Here is an 18,476-nt window from a genome sequence, read left to right on the forward strand (position 1 = left end):
GATCAGGGTGCAGACAGGGCCCGGGATACAGGAGGGGCTGGAGAGCTCAGTGGGCATCTGCATGGACATCCAGATGGGGCCATCTGGAGAAGCTGCAGCGCAGAGGAGTCATGGCTGCCAACCTGCAGGACCCAGACATGCACCCATGCATCCGTGACCAGGCTTCTGGAGGGGCAGTTCCCTGGGACGCTGGCTGGAGCAGCTGATCTCGGGCAGTCCAGCTGCTTAGGTCCCTTTCCAAAGGAATCAAGTCTCTGTCACCCTTGTCACACCGGAGCACGTGATCTTGTTTCTGGGCAGCTTTGGAAACATGCTGACTCTTTTATAGCATGTTCGAAAATTTGCTTTTTAGACTGCTCTAGATTGCAACACTTTTCCAGGAAAGCCAGCTGAAAGAAAAGAGTGCCACACGTCCCCTCCTTTAAGACAACTCACTCGGGCACCCATTCCTCAAAAGCGGCACCTGCTGGTCTCACAAAGGGAGGCACCGTGGAAGGCTGTCTCCTTTATATGTGTGTGTTTGTGTGCATGTGTGGTGTGCATGGGTGTGCAGACTAGAGGCCAATGCCCAGTGTCTTCCTCAATCACTCTCCCCCTTATTTATTATTTATTTATTTTGAGGCAGGATCTCTCCCTGAACCTGGGTCTCGCCAGCCTGACTGGGCTGGTTGGCTATCCAGCAAGCTCTAGGGATCTACCTGTCTCTGTCCCCCCCACCCCCCAGTACTGGGGTTATACCTGCACCACAGGCCCTGGATTTTGCGAGGATATTGGGCATCTGAACACAGATCCTCACATATGCAAGGCAGGTACATTACTGATTCTTTATTCCTAGGAATTGAACACCAGAGACAAGCAATCAAGAAAGAGAAGTTATGGATGGGTGTGGTGGCGCACGCCTTTATTCCCAGCATTCAGGAGGCAGAGGCAGGTGAATCTTTAAATTTCAGGTCAGTCTGGTTTACATAGCAAGTTCCCGGACAGCTAGAGGAAGATGTGGGAAAAGGACTCCGGGTCCACAGCAAGAGCCCTGGGTAAATGACTTGGGAGATGCAGTGAAGTCACCGTCTTCCATGTGTGTTCTTGGGGAGACCCCAGGGAAAGTCCACATGATTACATGATATAAGAAAGAAATTTATCCTGCACCCAAGGAAAGAATTCATCATTCTGTTTCCAAGCACCTCCTGGTGGCCACGCAAAGGAGGGGAGGATGTTAAGGGGTTGCTGATCCCCATGTTCTAGAATGAACTTAAGACCAGGATGGAGGAACCATACCAGCTTACTCAGACTCTGAGTCTAATAGGCTCAAGTGGGCAATCCCCAAATTTCTTCAAAACAAAACGCAGCATGCAGTAGGTATTGCGTGCAATGAGGTATTAGCACCCATGAGGAGGACATACTGACACATGCCACAGTGCAGATGACACTCGAGAACATTGAGCTAAGTGGGAGCAATGACATACAAGTCACACTGTACGGGTGTGTGGTTCCACCAATAGGAACCAGGGAGGAAAATGCAGAGATAATGTGGACCAGTGGTGAGCGCAGAAGGAGCAATGGGCGTGGCTTCTCCTGTGTGCATGGCCTCCTCTTGGGTGGTGAAAAGGTTTGGAATTAAATGTGCCAAATATCATGAAATCACTCGATTGAAAACAGCTATCAGCACACCTGTAATCCTAGCACTGGGGAAGCTGAGGCAGGAGGATTGTGAGTTCTTGGCCAGCCTGGCATGCAAACAAGACCCTGTCTCAAGAGAGAAAGGAAAAATAGTAAAAATTATGCAAATTTTATGCCAATTTAAAAATTGGCTGGGTGGTGGTGGTGCACGTCTTTAATCCCAGCACTTGGGAGGCAAAGGCAGAAAGATTTCTGTGAGTTCGAAGCCAACCTGGTCTACGAGAGCTAGTTCCAGGACAGGCTCCAAAGCTACATTGAAACCCTGTCTCGAAAAACCAAAAAAAGAAAAGAAAAAAGAAAAAAGAAAGAAAAGAAAAGAAAAAAATGGGGAAGAAGCTGCAGAGATGGCTCAGCAGTTAAGAGCACTTGTTGCTCATGCAGAGGACACGAATTCAGTTCCCAGCATCCACGGTTCACTCACAACTGTCTGTAACTCCAGTTTCTGAGGATCCGACCCCCTCTTCTGACATCTGCAGGCATTGCACATAGGTAATGCATATATATGCAGGCAAAACACTCATTTGCATGAAAACGAGGAACTTTTTGTTTTAGTTGGGGAACTGGGGAGGTGGCCGGGGGTAAAGAGCTTGGGGCACCAGCACTGGGGGTCAGGGACAGGTGTGCCCCACGGGCTCACTGGCCAGTCAGTCTAGCAGGAACGTGGAGCTCCAGGTTCACTGAGATCCGATCTCAAAAACGAGGTGGCAAGCCATAGGTGGAAGACATGTGGCTTTGACCACTGGCCTCCACAGACATGCATCCCTGCATCCACGTACCCATGTGTCCATGCATGCACACACCATGCAAACACTAAGAAAAAAATGAAAGAAGAGCTTAAAAGCATGCAAGGGCTTGGTGTGTTATCAGTATGTGAGGGGCCTTTCAGTATGGAAGGGGTGAAGAAGGAGATGGGTGAAGAGAAAGATGCAGGACAGAGGGAGGCAGGGAGACAGACATACAGCCACCTCGGGAAAGCCAAGGGGTTTCCAAGGTTACATGAGTAAGTGGGAAGCCCAGGGCCTGCTTGAGAAGGAGCACATCTGTGGGGCTGTGCTCTCAAGGGACGTGCTGGGGGACAACTCACTTGTGCAGTGACAGGAAAGGGAACTGAGTCACTAAAGCCAGCAGAGACCAGGGCCAACACCAGGAACAAGAACACCCATAAGGTGCTTGTGCTGATCAGGAGGCCCCGGGAGAGGCAGGGGCTGGAGAAAGGGTCGTATTGGGGGTCTAGGCAGGAAGCTGTTCATGCTTGCTTTGGGGGCAGCAGGCAAGGGGACAGAGAGTGGGGTGAAGTGCGAGCACCTAGGGGAGCTGAAATGGAGGAAAGCAAGAGGAAACAGGGACCCTGGGAAGAAGCAACAGGGGCAGAGGGTACCTGTGATCATGTAAACACCAAAGATGCCCCCAGTTCCTACACACATGCAGAGATAGAGTCAAGTCCACAGTGGACATTCATACAACACAGACACGTCCACAGACAGACATCCACATGCTCACCAAAGAGGACTGGGTAACGACCACACCAGGACACTGTCCCTTCTCCATGTGTATAGGTGACTAACACACACACACACACACACACACACACACACACACACAGCACCAATATCCATATGATGCCACAGCTTATCCCCATGGCTCAGAACCCCAGCACCATGACCCTCTTGGGAAAGTGACAGACAGGGGCCATTGCTCAATATCTCTACCCTATTCAGCTCAGGGTCAGGGAGGAGCCAGGGCCAGACCTCGCGTGCCTGCCCACACAGCCGCTGTCAGCTGTCACCAGCAGCAGACACCCGGCCACCAACGCAGACAGCTTGGATTACAAGGGATCTGACAAAATCTTTGCCATCCTTCAGGGCTCCTCTAAACTCTCTCTCTCTCTCTCTCTCTCTCTCTCTCTCTCTCTCTCTCTCTCTCTCTCTCTCTCACACACACACACACACACACACACACTTCTCAGGCCCGGTGGGCACACAGACCCTTTCAGATCCCTGATTTTGTTAGCCCTGTGTGGCCTTGAGCAGCAAGCCGCTTCAGCTGTGTGAACTGAGGATGAGAAAGACTGTATGGGATGTGAACCAACAGGCACCCCCTAACAGCCCTACCCACAGAGCAGGGCACTGCACACCCCCCAACAGCCCTTCCCCACAGAGCAGGGCACTGCACACCCCCTAACAGCCCTTCCCCACACAGCAGCGCACCGAGATCAAGGGGAGAAGCAGCCTCCTTGTGGGCATGCAGCCTCCTTGTGGGCATGCAGCCTCCTTGTGGGCATGCAGCCTCCTTGTGGGCATGCAGCGACAGCTGCAGACAATTTCACCTCCTGCTCTTGCCTCCTGGCTGGGTTTCCTGCAGGGCAGGATCCTGGCATTGCCTGGTGGCTAGCACCTTTTCTCACTCCTACAGAGGAGCAGGAGTCCAATTGTGAGGGCTGGAGAGACGGCTCAGTGGTTAAGGGCACTGGCTGCTCTTACAGAGGATCAGGGTTCAGTTTCCAGCAGCCACGTGGGGGCTCACAACTATCCATAACTCCACTTCCAGGGGATGCGATGCCCTCTCCTGACCTCCGTGGGCACTAGGCACGCACGTGCAGGCAAAACACACACATAAAATAAACAAATCTTTAAAAATTAAGAAGAAAAAACCCAACTGGGATGCAACTTGGCACACACAGGACCAGGCAACCCTGAATTTCTGTTCCTATCCTGGAGGATGACCTGACATGGATTCCTGTGTATTTCCTGTGTATTGACAAGATGGGAGAGGATAGAAATGGGCCCTAGCTGAGGTTTGCTCCTGTCCCATCTCCACTTGTCCAGGCCCACATCTCAGCCAGGGCTGGACCCTAGGCTCCATGATGGAAGGCTAAGCATACCTTCCGTTGCCTCTAGGACAGACCTGCTGACCCCAGCCCAGGCTGACCACACTGATTGCCCCGAGACCCCCAAAGAGGCCTATGGAGAACAAACGGGTTGGGTCTCAGCCCCTACCTCAGCTTGGAGACTGCTAGGCCCAACCTAGACCATCAGCCTCCAGAGAGGGAACAGGCAAGTGGAAGCCTCTTTCTGAGGCACCAGACTGGGCTGGAAACCCCCTCCCTGGGGCACCTTCTAAGTCCTGTGCCCCCCAAATGTCTGAGGCCCCTTGGAACTTAGTGGACCTGCTAGAGGCTAGAACCCCAGCCCTGGGACCCCAAGGATCCCAGTACCTTGAGAGCCAAGACCCTCCACACGGACAAGTCAGATGCAGACAGAGAAGTGAGCACAAAGATACACTCACCAAGCTGTGCACATCACCAACGAGGCTCGTTGCATCTGTAGCCGGAGGCCCCAGCCTTGGGGTGCTCCTGACCAGCCTTCTGGAACCCCCGGCTGGATCAGACAGTGGGAAGCCCTGAGAAGCAGCTGGGACCGGTCCGGACCTGGCTGAGGCCTGAGGCTTTTGAGAACCAGAACAACAAAAGCACCCAAACCTGAGAGTGACTCACAGGCAGACATTCCAAGTGGCACAGGGCCAGCTGGGAACAGGAGAGGCAGCCCTGAGCGTCTTCACCCCTCTCTAGGGCAGTCTGCCCACCGCCCCAGCCTGAGCTTACACTAATCCCCAACTGCAGGAGACAGGAGTTCTCCGTCCCATTCCCCAATCCAGACAAACTCCAAGAAAATGCTCCCTCCCAGGGTCCCAGAAGGAACTGATTCCTGGGCAGGAGAAACTGAGGCTGAGGAAGAGGACTGGCCAAGGTCTCTCGCCACTCACTCACCATGCCGGGCTGTGCTCTAGGCTCATCAGATCTGCAGCCTGAGGCCCCAGCCTCGGGGTCCCCAGAGCCAGGTGGGCATACTGCCAGAAGCCTAGCCCGTGTGTTGGCTTTTCTGGGGAGTCACTGTGACCTGGGTACACAGAAGTCACACCCTTCTTCCCCTCCTGAGCATGGGTGGGTCTGAGCTGAAGGCATCTGATAACCTCCCAGGGCATGTGTGGGGCCCTGGCCGCTGTAATGGAGTCCTGGTCCTACTGAGCAGGGGGCCTCCTTGACAGAAAAACCCAGGCTCGGATGTGCCCAGACATATAACCCTGGAGGGCAAAGAGGGCTCCAAGTGGCCTCTAGGGTTCTGCTCTGTCTGCTTAGCCCTGCACCTCAGCAGGAAAAGGCCTGGCCACCATCTCAAGTGTCATAAACTGTGATTTCTCCACAAGAGGAACATAAGAATTTGGGCAAGACCCATAGGAATGTAGGCAGTGGCCTGGGAGGAAGGTGTTTTGGGAGCTCCTGGATAGCTTCCCAGTGTCCAGCTAGGGGACTCAGGTAAGAGGGACAGGAATTTCTCCCTGAACAGAACTCTGGTCATCCTGTAACTAAGAATGAATGGACTCCAGACTAGCTTTGGCTGGGAACCACGTGACCTCGTCACAAACGCGTTAGAGGTTTCAGTTACTCATCTGTCACACATACATACTGCTCGAAAAGTCACGGAGGTCGGAGAAATCTGGGAGGCCAAGACCTGACACTGACTGACACTCAGACCTGAAGGCCCAGCTCAGAAAGTCGTTTATTTATTTAAACAGTCATAAAAATAAGAGTGAGATGTAAAAACCCTTTCCTTGGGAGCCCCTAGAAGGGAAGGCACTGTTGGAGCTCACCTGGCCAGGAAGGCAACCCAAGCTGGAGATCAGAGTCCAGCTCAGGGCAGAAGGACCCAGCCAGGTGAGACGGAGATGGCTCGAGCCTCGCGCAGGGACTGTGCAAACGCTGAGGTCATGTAGAAAGTGATGGGTTGGGGGTCTAAGCCCCAAGCACCAAGGTGTCCTTTTGGGCAGATATTCGGAGGCAGCACCGCCCACTGTGCTGAGGGTCAGCTCCATGCAGCTTACATACAGACAGCAGAACCAGGGTCCCTTGGTAGGATCAGGGGCTCATTCTGCAGCTTCAGTAAAGAGCTCAGAAAAGTCTCTGAGAGCCCCGTGGTAAGGGAATTCTGGGAGCCTTGTGTTCCCTACGGATCTTTGGAAGTCAGCCCTTCTTGCCTTCGCTGGAGCACACCAATGACACTGCCGATCCCATCTTCAGGAACCTGGGGTAAGGGCACAGCACGACATGCCAGGGCCGAGTCTGGCCAGGACCGCCCAACTCCCTAAATCAGCTGGAATTTCTTCCCGCCCCCACTCTGAGACCTTGCAGGATATGCCCCAGGGGTCAGGGTAGTTAGGGATGACCAGCCCAGTCCAGGCACTCACCAGGGCGTGGTCAAAGTTGAAGGTGCTGATGTAATAAGCAGAGATGTCGGCAGCTGCCAGGGGACCCGCGATCTGGGCCACAATCCCACATTCATCTGAGGGTTGGAGACACGGGTGGCTCAGGGTAGATGCTGTGGATACCCATAGGCTTGCCCTAACCCCCAATTCGGGGTGTGTGTGGTCCTCACCAAAACCCAGGGGCTGTCCCCCGATGCGCACCATTCTCCACAGCTCTCCAGAGGAACTGGTCAGCAGGAGGTCACTGGGAAACCTAGGGAGGCAGGTGGGTGATGGGAAGGGCACCCAAGCATCCCTATCTACCCTGACCCCTGGGACATATCCTCCTGTCAACCACGGAGTCTGGCACCCCACCCTCCCCTTTCCCTGAGGCTTCTTGGGGGTCAGGGAAGGATCACATACTTTTTCTGGGTCTCTGCATCCATAACAATGGAGATGTAACCCTCAATGAGGGAGAAAGCAAAGAACGGGATGGAGCTTGACTCAGGACCACTTGAGGCTGCCTCCCTGGGGACACTGGAGAGGGATGACAGGGTCAAGGGCTCTGCCAGGCACATGGCGCTCTCCATTTCCTGAATACCAGGCAACAGAGGAGCCAGAAGAATGGCTCTGGAGAGGGCCTCGTGAGAGAATCCTGATTTCCTAAGGGACAAGCCCTAACTGCCAAAACCCAAGGGCCTTGGGCAGAGGGCCTGACTGGGGTGTATGTGGTTTGGAGTGGCTCTGTCAACACCTCTGGCTAAGGGCTACTGGGCTGTCAGGAACCCTAAGGCACTGAGAAGGACACAGAGTGACAGAAGGGATGGATGAGACAAAGGTCAGAGTGCACAGAGCACTAGTGAGGCCAGAGATCAAGTGTACACATGGCCCACCTGTGTGAGTAGAAGAGGACATCGATGAGGGTGGTGGCAATTGCCGGCAATGTCTCAGGGTCCAGTGTGAGGACACAAAATCGGTTCTGCGGGCTCTGAATGGGATGCACCGTGGGGCTGGGCCCTGCACGAGACACGGGCCATAAGGTGAAAAGGCAATCCTGGGCTGGGGCGACCCCTGGTGGCTGGTCAGGGAAGGGCTTGGGTGTACCTATCCCATCTCACACATTGAGAAACACCCATCCCAGCCCTCCTGTGGGGAACGGTCCCACCGAAATCTGTGTGTTGGCGGGCAGACTTTACCGTGCTGGGCTCGGGGAAAGCCGTTGCTCGAATCATCCTTGGCAACCGGAACAGGCTCCCCACCTACTTCCCGGTAGATTTGGAACTCCTGGGCCAGTGTGTGGATCACTACAGACAGGTCCTGCTCCCGAACCTGGGTCAAGGCAAACGGCACACATTACGCAGCCCCAGGCACCTCGGCTCCCGCCCTGCCACAGCACCTGCCCGAACCCACCAGGATGAAGTCTGTCTGGTATGTGGACAGCATCAACACCGACACGTGGTGCTCGGCCAGCGGGGCAATGACAGACCGCGCAATCTTGGTAACGCCAGCAGCCTGCATCACCGCCCCACTGTGTGAGGATACATTCATCACCAGCCATGTGGCCTCGGCCACTTGCAGGAACTCGGATGGGGGTAGCTCTGTGGGCAGGAGGTACATGAACCTTAGTGAGGGCAGGGCAGGACTGGAGCTCATGGCTGTCTCTCCTCAGTTCTGCCTCCGTGTGTATGAAGGCATTCTCAAACTCAGCACTAGGGTGACGCCCCAGCTTTACCATTTGCTATGAGACTTGAGACAAGTGGTTGCTCATTGCTTGTTTCCTTTGAGCAGTGTCTTACAATGTAGATTAGGCTGGGATCCTCTTGCCATAGCCTCCTAAGTGCTGGGATCCCAAGCCCTGTTTAGTCTGTTTCCTATCTGCAAAATGGGATATTCCTTACGACTTTTCTGTGGCCTGATTGGCTTCGTGGCACCACCAGAGGGCGCCGAGCGACCTACTGATGGGGAGGTGCTCTCCTGCAGGCCAGAGCTTTCCCTGCAGAACAGGGAGACTAAGTGCTTCGGGAGAGCGGCTAGGCCAAGCTCCAGGTGGTTGGCTTGAGACTCCAGGCCTAAGAGGACAGGACAGGCAGGCAGAAGTGGGAGCCAGAAGTCAGCTCCCAGGTTCCAGTACTGAACAGGGACAAGGGCCAGAGTGACTGTTGTTCGCCCAAGCACAGCCAGGACCTTGCTCTGGGCTTACTGCCTGTTCCAGCATTCCTTCCCCAACCCTCAGACTTTTAGACTTCCCAGGCCAGTAAAGGAGAAGCTGGCTTTCACCGGGGAGCTAATTCCAAGAAGAAACAATGACCAGGGGTTAAAACAGCTACAGGTGTTTTAGCTACAGCTGAACCACTTTAATCTGGCCTAAAACTGTGAGAACTCCCCCCCCACCCTTGCTGGCCTGGGACTCATATCCAGCCCTTTATAAAGCTCTCATAAATACTGTTAAACTGCCATGACTACATCTTAGATATGAGAAAACAGTACTTAAGTGAGGGGTGGAGGTTCGAATCCAGATCCATATGCCTTTGAGTCCTAAGCTCTCTGGAAGCTGTGCCTGGTAAGAATAGGGCTTAGAAGTGAGCAAGGGGTCAGTTCCCACCTTTAAAGCCCTCCTCATCCACCATGAGTGTGTAATCTTCCGGGGTCTCCGTCAGGCTGAAGAACTTGCACCTAGTGGGGAAGGAAGGGGTGGGAAGACTTTCAGGCTGGAGAGGACAAGTGAACTTTGCTCCAGCAGCACTAAAGGACCCCCGCCAGGCGCCTTTCCTGACCCGCCCTCAGGCCTCAACTTCTTCCTCGGAGCAACGTGGTCTGGGTCCAACGTCTGGGATCTCCGGCTGTTTTCCAACTCCAGATCTCCCCTCCATTCCACACCCTAGAGGTGTCGGGCTTTGGGTTCCCCTAGACAACTCTTACACTTTACGTGAGGAGTCTGGGAAAGGGCTAGAAGGCATGCTCCACTACACTGCCTATCCCAGGCAGTTTGCACCTTGACAAGCCCAGCAAGAGGACGGCTCCAGGCCGGATAGGCGGCGTCTCAGAAAGGGTAATCCCCGGCCAGACGGCAGCCAGAGAGGACAGCGTCCCCACCCGGTACACGCCGCTTCCTCGCGGTGACCCTAATCCTCTGCCCCTGGCCTGGAATGACAGAGGAGCCCCCACCCGTCTGACCTGCGCCCCTGAACCCGGGTGCGCACCGGCTGCGATGGGGCAGGAAGAGCAGCTTGATGAGAGGGTGGGTGTAGAGCCAGAGGCCCGGGCGGGCGAGGCTCAGTACCCGCACCCGGTGCTCTAGGATGTGGAGTTCCATCGCAGATCGCGCGGCCACGACCCCGCCGCCAGCTAGACCCAGGCAGTGGCGGGGCGGCGCCCGGCTTAAAGGAGCCGCGCTGAGGGGGCTCCACACCGCCCGCTACGCCGCGGGCCCGCCCAGGCAGCGACCCACTCTCTGAAGGCCACGCCCCACAGCCTCTACGAAGTGGCCACGCCTCCTCCCGAGCCCCGCCTTCCCGGCGCTGCAGGCTGCCCTCGAACCCTGCCTTGGTCTACTGTCCATTCCTCCAGCCCCATCTGGGGATCTCTGCCTGCTCCCACCCCTTGGCGGCCTCCAGGTCACACCCCGGCCACGCCCTTTCCGCTGGCCGCCGCTGTGTTGGGTTTGGAAACGTGCCGGAAGCTCAGGGTCCTGTCTGAACTCCAGGCTTGCACGTGGGCTTTACAGTTGAGGCAATTAAGACGCGAGAGGGCTTCAGGACTTGCCGGGGTTCGGCTAGGACCGGAATGCTGTCCACAGATATCCGGAGCGTGGAGACTGGAGACCCGTGCGCGGTACAGCTGGGTGGCGCCTTTGTCCTTCCTTCAATTGCTGGGGATAGGGACTGCAGAGCTGACGGGGCTGATCGTACTAAAGATCACTAGGCAAGGGCTGCCCTGGGCTGGTATTGATAATACTGCATCCTCAACCCGGCCATCGTTCTGACCAGCTGTTCTAGGTTTTAATCACCCGACTTCCAGAGTAAAATGCTCCTCTCTAAGGGGAAGCACAGAAAAAGCATCCTATCACCTAGCTAAGCAAAGCTTGGGGTTATTCCAGGGAAAGAATCTGAGGGTCTTTCACCCAGAAGTACCTGAGTTAGGACTCAGGCATTGAGGGGACAGGCCCTTGCACTTGAGGCTCCCTGGGTATTCAGGCCAGAGACTTGAGCCCCATAGAAGTCTCCTCAAAGCCTGTCACCCTCAGCAGAACGCAACTGGTCTGAGCACATCTAGATTTGCTTCCGATCCAAGAAGGCTCCAAGCGCTGGCAGACACCCCAGGTATGATCAAGTTTAAGAAGACCCCAAGGCTGAGCAGGAATGAGCAGGCACAGGTTGGTTCCACGGCAGGACACAGCATGCTCCATGGGGCCTCGATTTGGCCCAGGCACTCAAGCCTCAGCTTAAAGGCGTTGAATAAGGTAGGTTAAAGTCGGCCTCAGGCACGACTGGGACCCAGCAGGTCCATGCAGGACTTCGTGTTCTGGACCCAGTACCACAGGCAGATGGAAGATAGGCTCAGCCCTGTTCCTGGCTTTTCTAGCTCCAGATGATTCTCATGGAACACAGTGCAGCCACCACATCCTGGCTGGTCCTCTGGAGAACTGGGGGTGGGGTGGGAGCATTTCCCAAAGGCTGAGTCCATCTCACCATGGCAGGTGTGGAGAGTGAAGCAGAGGGTGAGAGGCAGGAGCAGAGAGCGAGTGAGCTGCTCAGGGCCTCTGGTGTCCACTCACTTCTCGAGCCCCAGCATCCTCAGCTGTGCCAGAACAACATGTTCTAGGCCCAGGCTGTGTCTGAAGCTCCGATCGAGAGTCTGTTTCTCCCTCCCTGTTCCCTCCTTTGGTCTGGCCCAGCTTGGTCTCAGGCCAGGAACAGCCACTATTGTTTGACTAGAAAAGCTGCTTCCTCAGCAGAAGGGGGGAACCCTCTCCCAGGGACACCCTGTTCTCGCCATTGCCAGTTATCAGGTTGTCACTAAGCACCTGCCTGCCCCTCCATGGCAGTCTGCTCACTTGGGGTACAAATGTGGCTCTTGGAGGGGAGGACACAGAACTCCTTTTCTGTCAGGCACAAGCCCAGCCCAGCAAGAGGACCATGTCAGCAAATGGGAAGTAGCATCGCATCAAGGAGGCCAACCTCGCCCCTTACCGGCCTGCCTCTGGCGGAAGCCTGTGTCAGACATCTACAGTGCCTCATCCTGACACAGTGTGAAATGCTCAGAAGTTAATGGGATCTGAAGTGGCGTCAAGGCCTGGCTCTGGAGGAGGAACAGCTACCTCACAGGGATCCACCTCTAACCCCCACCCCCAATAAAAAGACAGGGACCAGGCCAGCACACGCCTTTAATCCCAGCACTCAGGTGGATCTCTGTTGAGTTCAAAGCCACCCTGGTCTACAAAGTGAGTTCCAGGACACCCAGGGCTACAACAGAGAAACCCAGGGACCTCGGGGATTATTTCCTGCTCTGCCCCAGTGGTGGGCTTCAGTTCTCGAGTGACTCATCTAGTCAGAAGATGGACACAGCATCAGAGAGAACAGAGCCTAGAACAGCAGCTGGCCTTGGACTTGGGGCCTCGTGTATCAAAGGTATGTTTTAGAGGGGGTTCCTGCCGGGCTGGGGGCCCAGGATGAAGGGTGATACCCCTTTTGGGTCCCTAGCCGCACACCAGCTCTCTATACAAGCCTGTTTATTTTCGTACAAAACCATATTTCTATTTTACACAAGAGTACCCCCTGCTTCCCCTCACGTCAGCACCCTAGCCCTGAAGAATATCCCCCAGAAGGACAGGACTGGGTGAGACCCAACCCATTTGGCCATAGCTTCTGCCTGTGCTGGCTGGGCCAGCTTGACTCAAGAGAAAATAAATAAGGAGGCTTGGGCAGAATCTGTACTGGGCCAGCCAGATTCTATCCCAGCCCAATGGCCAAGCAGTTGGGCCTTCAGGTACACAGGACCTGGAGTGTTGTCAGTCTCTGAACCGTGTAAGATGTGTGGAGACCCCACCTGGAGGCCTGAACTCCCCAGGTTACAAGTAGGTGTCCTCACTCTCCTGGGAGGTCAGGCTCTCCTGGGAATGGTGGAAGGCTAAGTCCTGGGGAGCAGAGTCCTGGGGGACTGGGTCCTTTGGAGGCACATCCTGAGGAGAGCATGCATCTCCTGAAGCAGTCACCACTGTGGCTTGATTGGGGCCTGGGGATTTGTCCAGCTGCCCACTGGCCTTTGTCCTCCTCTGCTCCTTCTGGACCTGCTTGGGTGGCTTTGCTTTGGAAGTGAGGAGGGTTGCATCTGGGGGTAGGCGGATGGATGGTGAAGGTTGCAGGGCAGGTCGGGGACCAGGCTCTGCATCCAGGATGGCTTTGGCACCATGCATCCTGGGTGGAGAGCGACACTCCAGCTCACCACGGGTCTCTTGCCAGCGCCGCAGCTGGATGAGATGTTCCCGCTCAATCTGGCGCTCTGTCACCGGCAACTCTATTACCTTTGGGACAACAAGGGACAAGTGAGCACCAGAAAGAGTGACCTTTCCCTTCTGTCTCCAATCCTAGGCTCTCCCACCCACCAGCAACCCCTAACTGTCTGCTAAAAGCTGAACCCAGGAAGGATGTGACTGTGGTTTGAGTGCCAAACATGAGAGACCCATTGTCTCAGAGGACAGACCTGCTTACAGCTCACAGGCCCACCCAGCTTCCATCTTGGACAGAAGCAGCAGGGCTAGGCAACCCTAGTCTCAGCTAGTATTGTCCCCTACTGACCAGGGCAGCCTGGCTGTCCAGGCTCCACTACTTTTCAGCTGGAATTAAATCTGCCTCTGAGCCTCTATTTCCTCAAACGTAAAATGGGAACACTGCTGGAAGTGGCCTATGCTGAAGGTGGCCTTGTATGTCTGCCCCGTAACATGAACTAGCACTGGCCTGGCCTTGGTCTGCGCCGCCTCACAGAAGTTGGCCATACCTATGTCTCTTAATTTGTAGCCTCCGAAAAACAAGTACCCTCAGGAGAAATGAGAGGGCAGTAGGTCACAGCTCTGCTCTACCCACAAAGCAGACTCGCTGAGGAAGGCACTGCACAGCTGGGCCCCACTTGCCTAGCAAAATGATGAGGTCCGTCAGTCCTGACCTGAGCTGATCAACCCTTGGAGCAGGGCCATATACGGCCTCTTCTAAAACCAGCCCCTTCCCTCCAATAACATGTGGGAGGTGTGGGCCGCACCTCCTGGACCAAGAAGGCTTCCTGCATGATCTTGGGGCTGAGGCTCCGCAGCTGCTCGATGGTTTCATACTGGCCCTGGCAGGCTTTGAGCTTCTCAGGAGAGCCTAATGCATGCTTCAGCAGTACCAGTCCCACACGGAAGATGATCTTGACGCCTGTATGGGGCAGGTGATGAGTCCAAGGGAGGCTTGTGGGCTTCTTTTGCACCCCCCACAATCCAGCACTGCCTGATACCTTCACAAAAGAACATGTCCCAGACTCGCAACACGGAGCTCCAGGGCAGGGTGCGGGCAAAGGCACACATGAACCACTCTGTCATGTACAGCAGGGGGTCAATCTTCTGCCTGCTAAGGTGCTTGTGAGCCACAGGGGACACCTTTTGTAGCAGTGAGAAGAGGATCTCACCATCCAGCTGGATTGCCTCCTGGAGAAACAGCAAGGCCACACAGCATGACCACAGCCCATACTGGGTCAGCATTAATTCATCAGGTAGCTAGAGCCTATAGACTACTGGAAGACAGAGGTGAGCAAACCAGATACAGAATGGGAGAGGGAACACTGGGGCTGAGTTTCCCAAACAAGGAAGGAACAGGTGCAGCCTGTCAAGGTCAGGAAAGGGCCACGCCTGGGCTGAAGGATAAGGGAAAGGCATTCTGAGTGAACAGAATGGAGCTGCAAGCAGAAGCTCTCCCCTCCCCTCAACACAGGGGTTTGTCCTGGAACTCACTTTGTAGACCAGGCTAGCACTGGACTCAAGAGATCACCTGCCTCTGCCTCCCAAGTGCAGGGATTAAAGGTGTGCCCCACACTGCCTGGCTCTTATCCCTATGTCAAGGAGGGAGGGACCAGGAGCCCTGAGGAATTTTGGCCAGAGGCACAGACGGAAATATAACTGATGAAGCTGGTTGGTGCCTGAGTGGCCTCTATCAGGTTTTGGGACTTTAGCCTTGGAGTGGCCACAGAAGGCACCCAAGTCAGCAGGTACTCACCAGTTTCTCACTGTAGTAGCCAGGCAGGTACTTCTCACAGACTTGTACCAGACACCAGAAGGCTTGCTGTGGGTGAGAGAGGCATGAGCCCTTGTGGCTGAGGTCAGGTCCCCTGCCCACCCACCCGGGTCCTGGGTACCTCAGCAGGCATGTGCATGAGCAGCACAGCAGCAATGGGTGCCTGGGCCTGGCAGTAGCCCTCCTCAGGACGGTACAGCGTGTAGGCCTTCAGCACACGGAACAGGTCCTGCTGGCTGTGGAGAGGACAAGCAGGATAGGATGGCAGGCATGGCTGCTGCCCACCACCTCCCCTGTACTTCACTGAACCAGAACTGCCTCAGGACCTGCTCTTCCCTGGAAAGGACGTACTGTGGTCACTGTGGGTCAGTCTCTCACTGGGATCCAAGGACAGAGTTTAAAGAGAGAGCAGGGGTTGGGGCAGGGCTGTATAGCAGATAGATACAGACTGAAGAGGGGCTAGAGAGGGCTACCTTGCTAGGCAGCTCTGTCCCCTTGCCCAATATATCACTCCTCTCCTGCCTACTGTTTCGGTCCACCAGCCTCACCTCTTTGCCTACATCAAGAAGGCCTAACCAAGAAAGTTCTAACAGTCTAGAGAGGAAAGAGTCACAAGTGGGTCAGTACACCAAACCAGAAGGTAAAGGCTAACAGCAGGGGTTGAGCACATGCCCCCAAGCTCAGTGTACCTTCCCTGACAGTCTAAGAGACATCCTAGAACCACTTCCCAGCCCACATGCTTAGCCTGCTTACCCATGGCCTCCTCGGGACACAAACATCTCATGGAAAGGGAACTGCCGGTGCAGGTCACGTTCAATCACATCTAGCCACTTGGGGTCCCCAGGAGACATGTCCAGCTCCTGGAAGCAAGGACATAATGTCAGGAAGCAGTGGGGGGTGGGGGGGTGGCAGGTGGCACTTTTGGTAGAAGATAACTGTCTTGGGTATCAGATTAGGTACCAGAGGCACCCAACTGCATCATAGAACCAGGCCTTCCTGAAGATAAAACCCACAGAGGCGAGAATAGCAGAACCCTGGGAAACCTGAGAGGGATCCTAGTGCTCAGTAGTTTTGTTTTTTGAAACAGGGTTCCGCTCTGTAGATCAGGCTGGCCTCAAATTCAGAGATCCAACTGCCTCTGCATCCTGAGTATTGGGATCAAAGGTGTGCGCCACCACCAACCAGGCTCTCAGAATATTCTTATGAGCAAGAATCTATCCTAGCTGTTTACCTTTTTTTTTTTTAACCTTATTTAACTTTATTTTATGCACATTGGTATAATGATGCCAGATTCTCTGGAACTGGAGTTACAGACAGCTATGAGCTGCTATGTGGGCGCTGGGAATTGGACCCAGGTCCTCTGAAAGAGCACAGTGCTCTTAACCACTGAACCATCTCGCCAGCCCCTCCTAGCTGTTTATCTAGGGATAATGTTGTGTCCTTCAGATAGAAGGCGGCTTCTTAATAGCTACAGGTGTTACCATTGCTCAGAGCCAAAGACAGAGCCGAGTGTAGAACACACATGGGACCCACTGGCCCCTTTTCTACCCCAAAACAGATCCTGACATAACACCATGTTCACAGATGAGAGAACTGAAGGGTCAAAATAAAGTCGGTTACCCAAGGCCTTGAGACTAGAAAAATGATGGAGCTGAGACGTGAAAGCAGGTGTGACTCAGAGCCACCAAACCCAGACTTTGCTGCTTGCATCCCGTGTTCCAGGTATCCCCTGTTCAGGAAGGGACTGTGACATCCGTCAGCCTTAAGTGCTTGTCTAGGTACTGAGGGTTCAACAGTGTGCCTTTCTTCTCCAAACCCTGACTGTGTACTTTTGAAAAGCCATCAGGCTCTAACAGAATAAAGTCCCACAGTCATTGGAAATGTCTCCATCTGAGCGCTGGCAACATGCGCATGTTTTCTCAGGCTCACAGCTCTATGCTTGAGTCTGTCCATCTTACTCTAGGTGAATCCATACATCCATTTTCAGAAAAGGAAATCCAGAGGGATGGGCCAGGAGGCCAAGCAAGTACTAGTTGCCTGGAGGGTAGAGCAGCATCTGGAAAAGTCCTGTAAAGTGAAGCTTTGGCAAACATACCAGAGGGGTGCAGGCGGGGCTTTGGCCCCGGCAGTGACTGCATACAGGCCCCTTTCTCTCCTGGCCTGAGGTAGTGGTATTCAGAATACTAAAGAACTAGTGTGTTCTCCAACACACTTCTCTCTGGTCAGACCTGTTCTCCGTGGAGAGGGTTTGAGCTATTTGTTGGCAGCACTCAGACTTGAAGGACAGAGAGTCTGGAGGGGTGGCAGCATCAGACTAGAAAGCATTGCCCAGTCAGTGAACCCCATCTCCTGGAGGCTGTTGTTCATCTAGATTCTACCCTTAGCAGGCCTAGTGGAATGAACTTCTTTACAGCTCTGCACCCTATTCTAGCCCTTTCTCTCGGCAGTTACTCAGTTTGCTTTTATGGTTGAGCTCAGTGCATTACTTCACAGCTCCTGGTCGTCAGGAAGTGACCCTCAGACCACATCCCTTCCTGGTGCCTCTAACATGTGCCATAGTCTTTAGGAGCCTTCACATTTCTTGGCTCCAATCTCTATTCTGTCTCCTGTCTCTAGTATGTCAGAAACTGGGCTGGAAAGCAAACAATGAGGTGAGGTTCATAGAGTGTTGAAGGTTGCAGGGCAGAGGAAGGGGCTGGGATTTTTCAGTGGAAGGAGTGGGCTCACCCCCTCAAGTTAGTGTCCTGTGTACGCCCCTGTATCACCTGAGTACAATGCAGGCTTGCTTTTCTCAGGAAGAAGGTTCACTCGATTCTTCTAGTGGTTCCTGAGAACCCCAAAAGTCAGCTCCTTGGATGTGGGATCGGGAACCTCAGCAGCCCAATGTGCACAATCACACATGGACAGCTAAGGAAAGAAAGGGGTAGCTGCAGGACCTCCAGGGAAAGGGATGCTGAATACCACAGGCAGGTGCAGCTGCCAGCAGACCAGTGTGTGCTGCAATCGTTAGGCCTGCAGCCTCTGTGAACCTAAGTGGTGCTTGAGGTGCTTAAGGAGATGAAGTCAGAGAAAACCAAAACCAAAAAAGCGGAAGATTCTGCCAAGGAAGAGGCAAGAAAGAGCAAGTACTGGAGAAAATAGAGCCACCAGATGCTGTAGTGTGTGCAGAAGGGCCCTGAGCTCGAGAACAGCATTGACACCACAGGTCGGCTCTGAGCTTCCCCATGGCTCAGGCACTCAGAGCAGAAGAGAACACCCCACCCTCGCTACTTTCTCTAGATCCTCCCCAGGTAAGTCTTTCCA

The 18,476-nt window shown here is 54.4% G+C and overlaps 2 protein-coding genes across 3 annotated transcripts in view; both read right to left on the reverse strand.

The window, feature by feature from the left end:
• Positions 1–6,221: 6,221 nt before the first annotated feature.
• On the reverse strand, positions 6,222–10,930 carry Castor1 (cytosolic arginine sensor for mTORC1 subunit 1). Of its 2 annotated transcripts, XM_057771824.1 has the most exons (9): positions 10,116–10,929; positions 9,518–9,588; positions 8,326–8,513; positions 8,112–8,244; positions 7,809–7,932; positions 7,339–7,452; positions 7,107–7,189; positions 6,919–7,013; positions 6,222–6,755 (listed from the first exon to the last, which is right to left on the reverse strand). In XM_057771824.1, exons 1-9 carry the CDS (start codon positions 10,226–10,228, stop codon positions 6,678–6,680), a joined length of 999 nt encoding a protein of 332 aa, XP_057627807.1. In that variant the 5' UTR covers positions 10,229–10,929; the 3' UTR covers positions 6,222–6,677. The 2 variants fall into 2 exon arrangements, with proteins under 2 accessions (XP_057627807.1, XP_057627808.1); XM_057771825.1 differs by lacking the exon at positions 7,339–7,452 and having other exon boundaries at positions 10,116–10,930.
• A 1,696-nt stretch (positions 10,931–12,626) lies between these two features.
• Tbc1d10a (TBC1 domain family member 10A) overlaps positions 12,627–18,476 on the reverse strand; it is a 33,235-nt gene continuing 27,385 nt past the window's right edge. Inside the window, exons 4-9 of the mRNA XM_057771823.1 lie at positions 15,927–16,033; positions 15,295–15,409; positions 15,156–15,221; positions 14,401–14,590; positions 14,167–14,321; positions 12,627–13,435 (exon numbers count right to left, since the gene is read on the reverse strand). Of these exons, the coding sequence (XP_057627806.1) occupies positions 12,983–13,435; positions 14,167–14,321; positions 14,401–14,590; positions 15,156–15,221; positions 15,295–15,409; positions 15,927–16,033 (1,086 nt within the window). The 3' untranslated portion in view covers positions 12,627–12,982. The remainder of the gene's footprint in view (positions 13,436–14,166; positions 14,322–14,400; positions 14,591–15,155; positions 15,222–15,294; positions 15,410–15,926; positions 16,034–18,476) is intronic.

This window comes from Chionomys nivalis, chromosome 6 (genome assembly GCF_950005125.1).
Source record: "Chionomys nivalis chromosome 6, mChiNiv1.1, whole genome shotgun sequence".
Lineage (NCBI taxonomy): Eukaryota > Metazoa > Chordata > Mammalia > Rodentia > Cricetidae > Chionomys > Chionomys nivalis.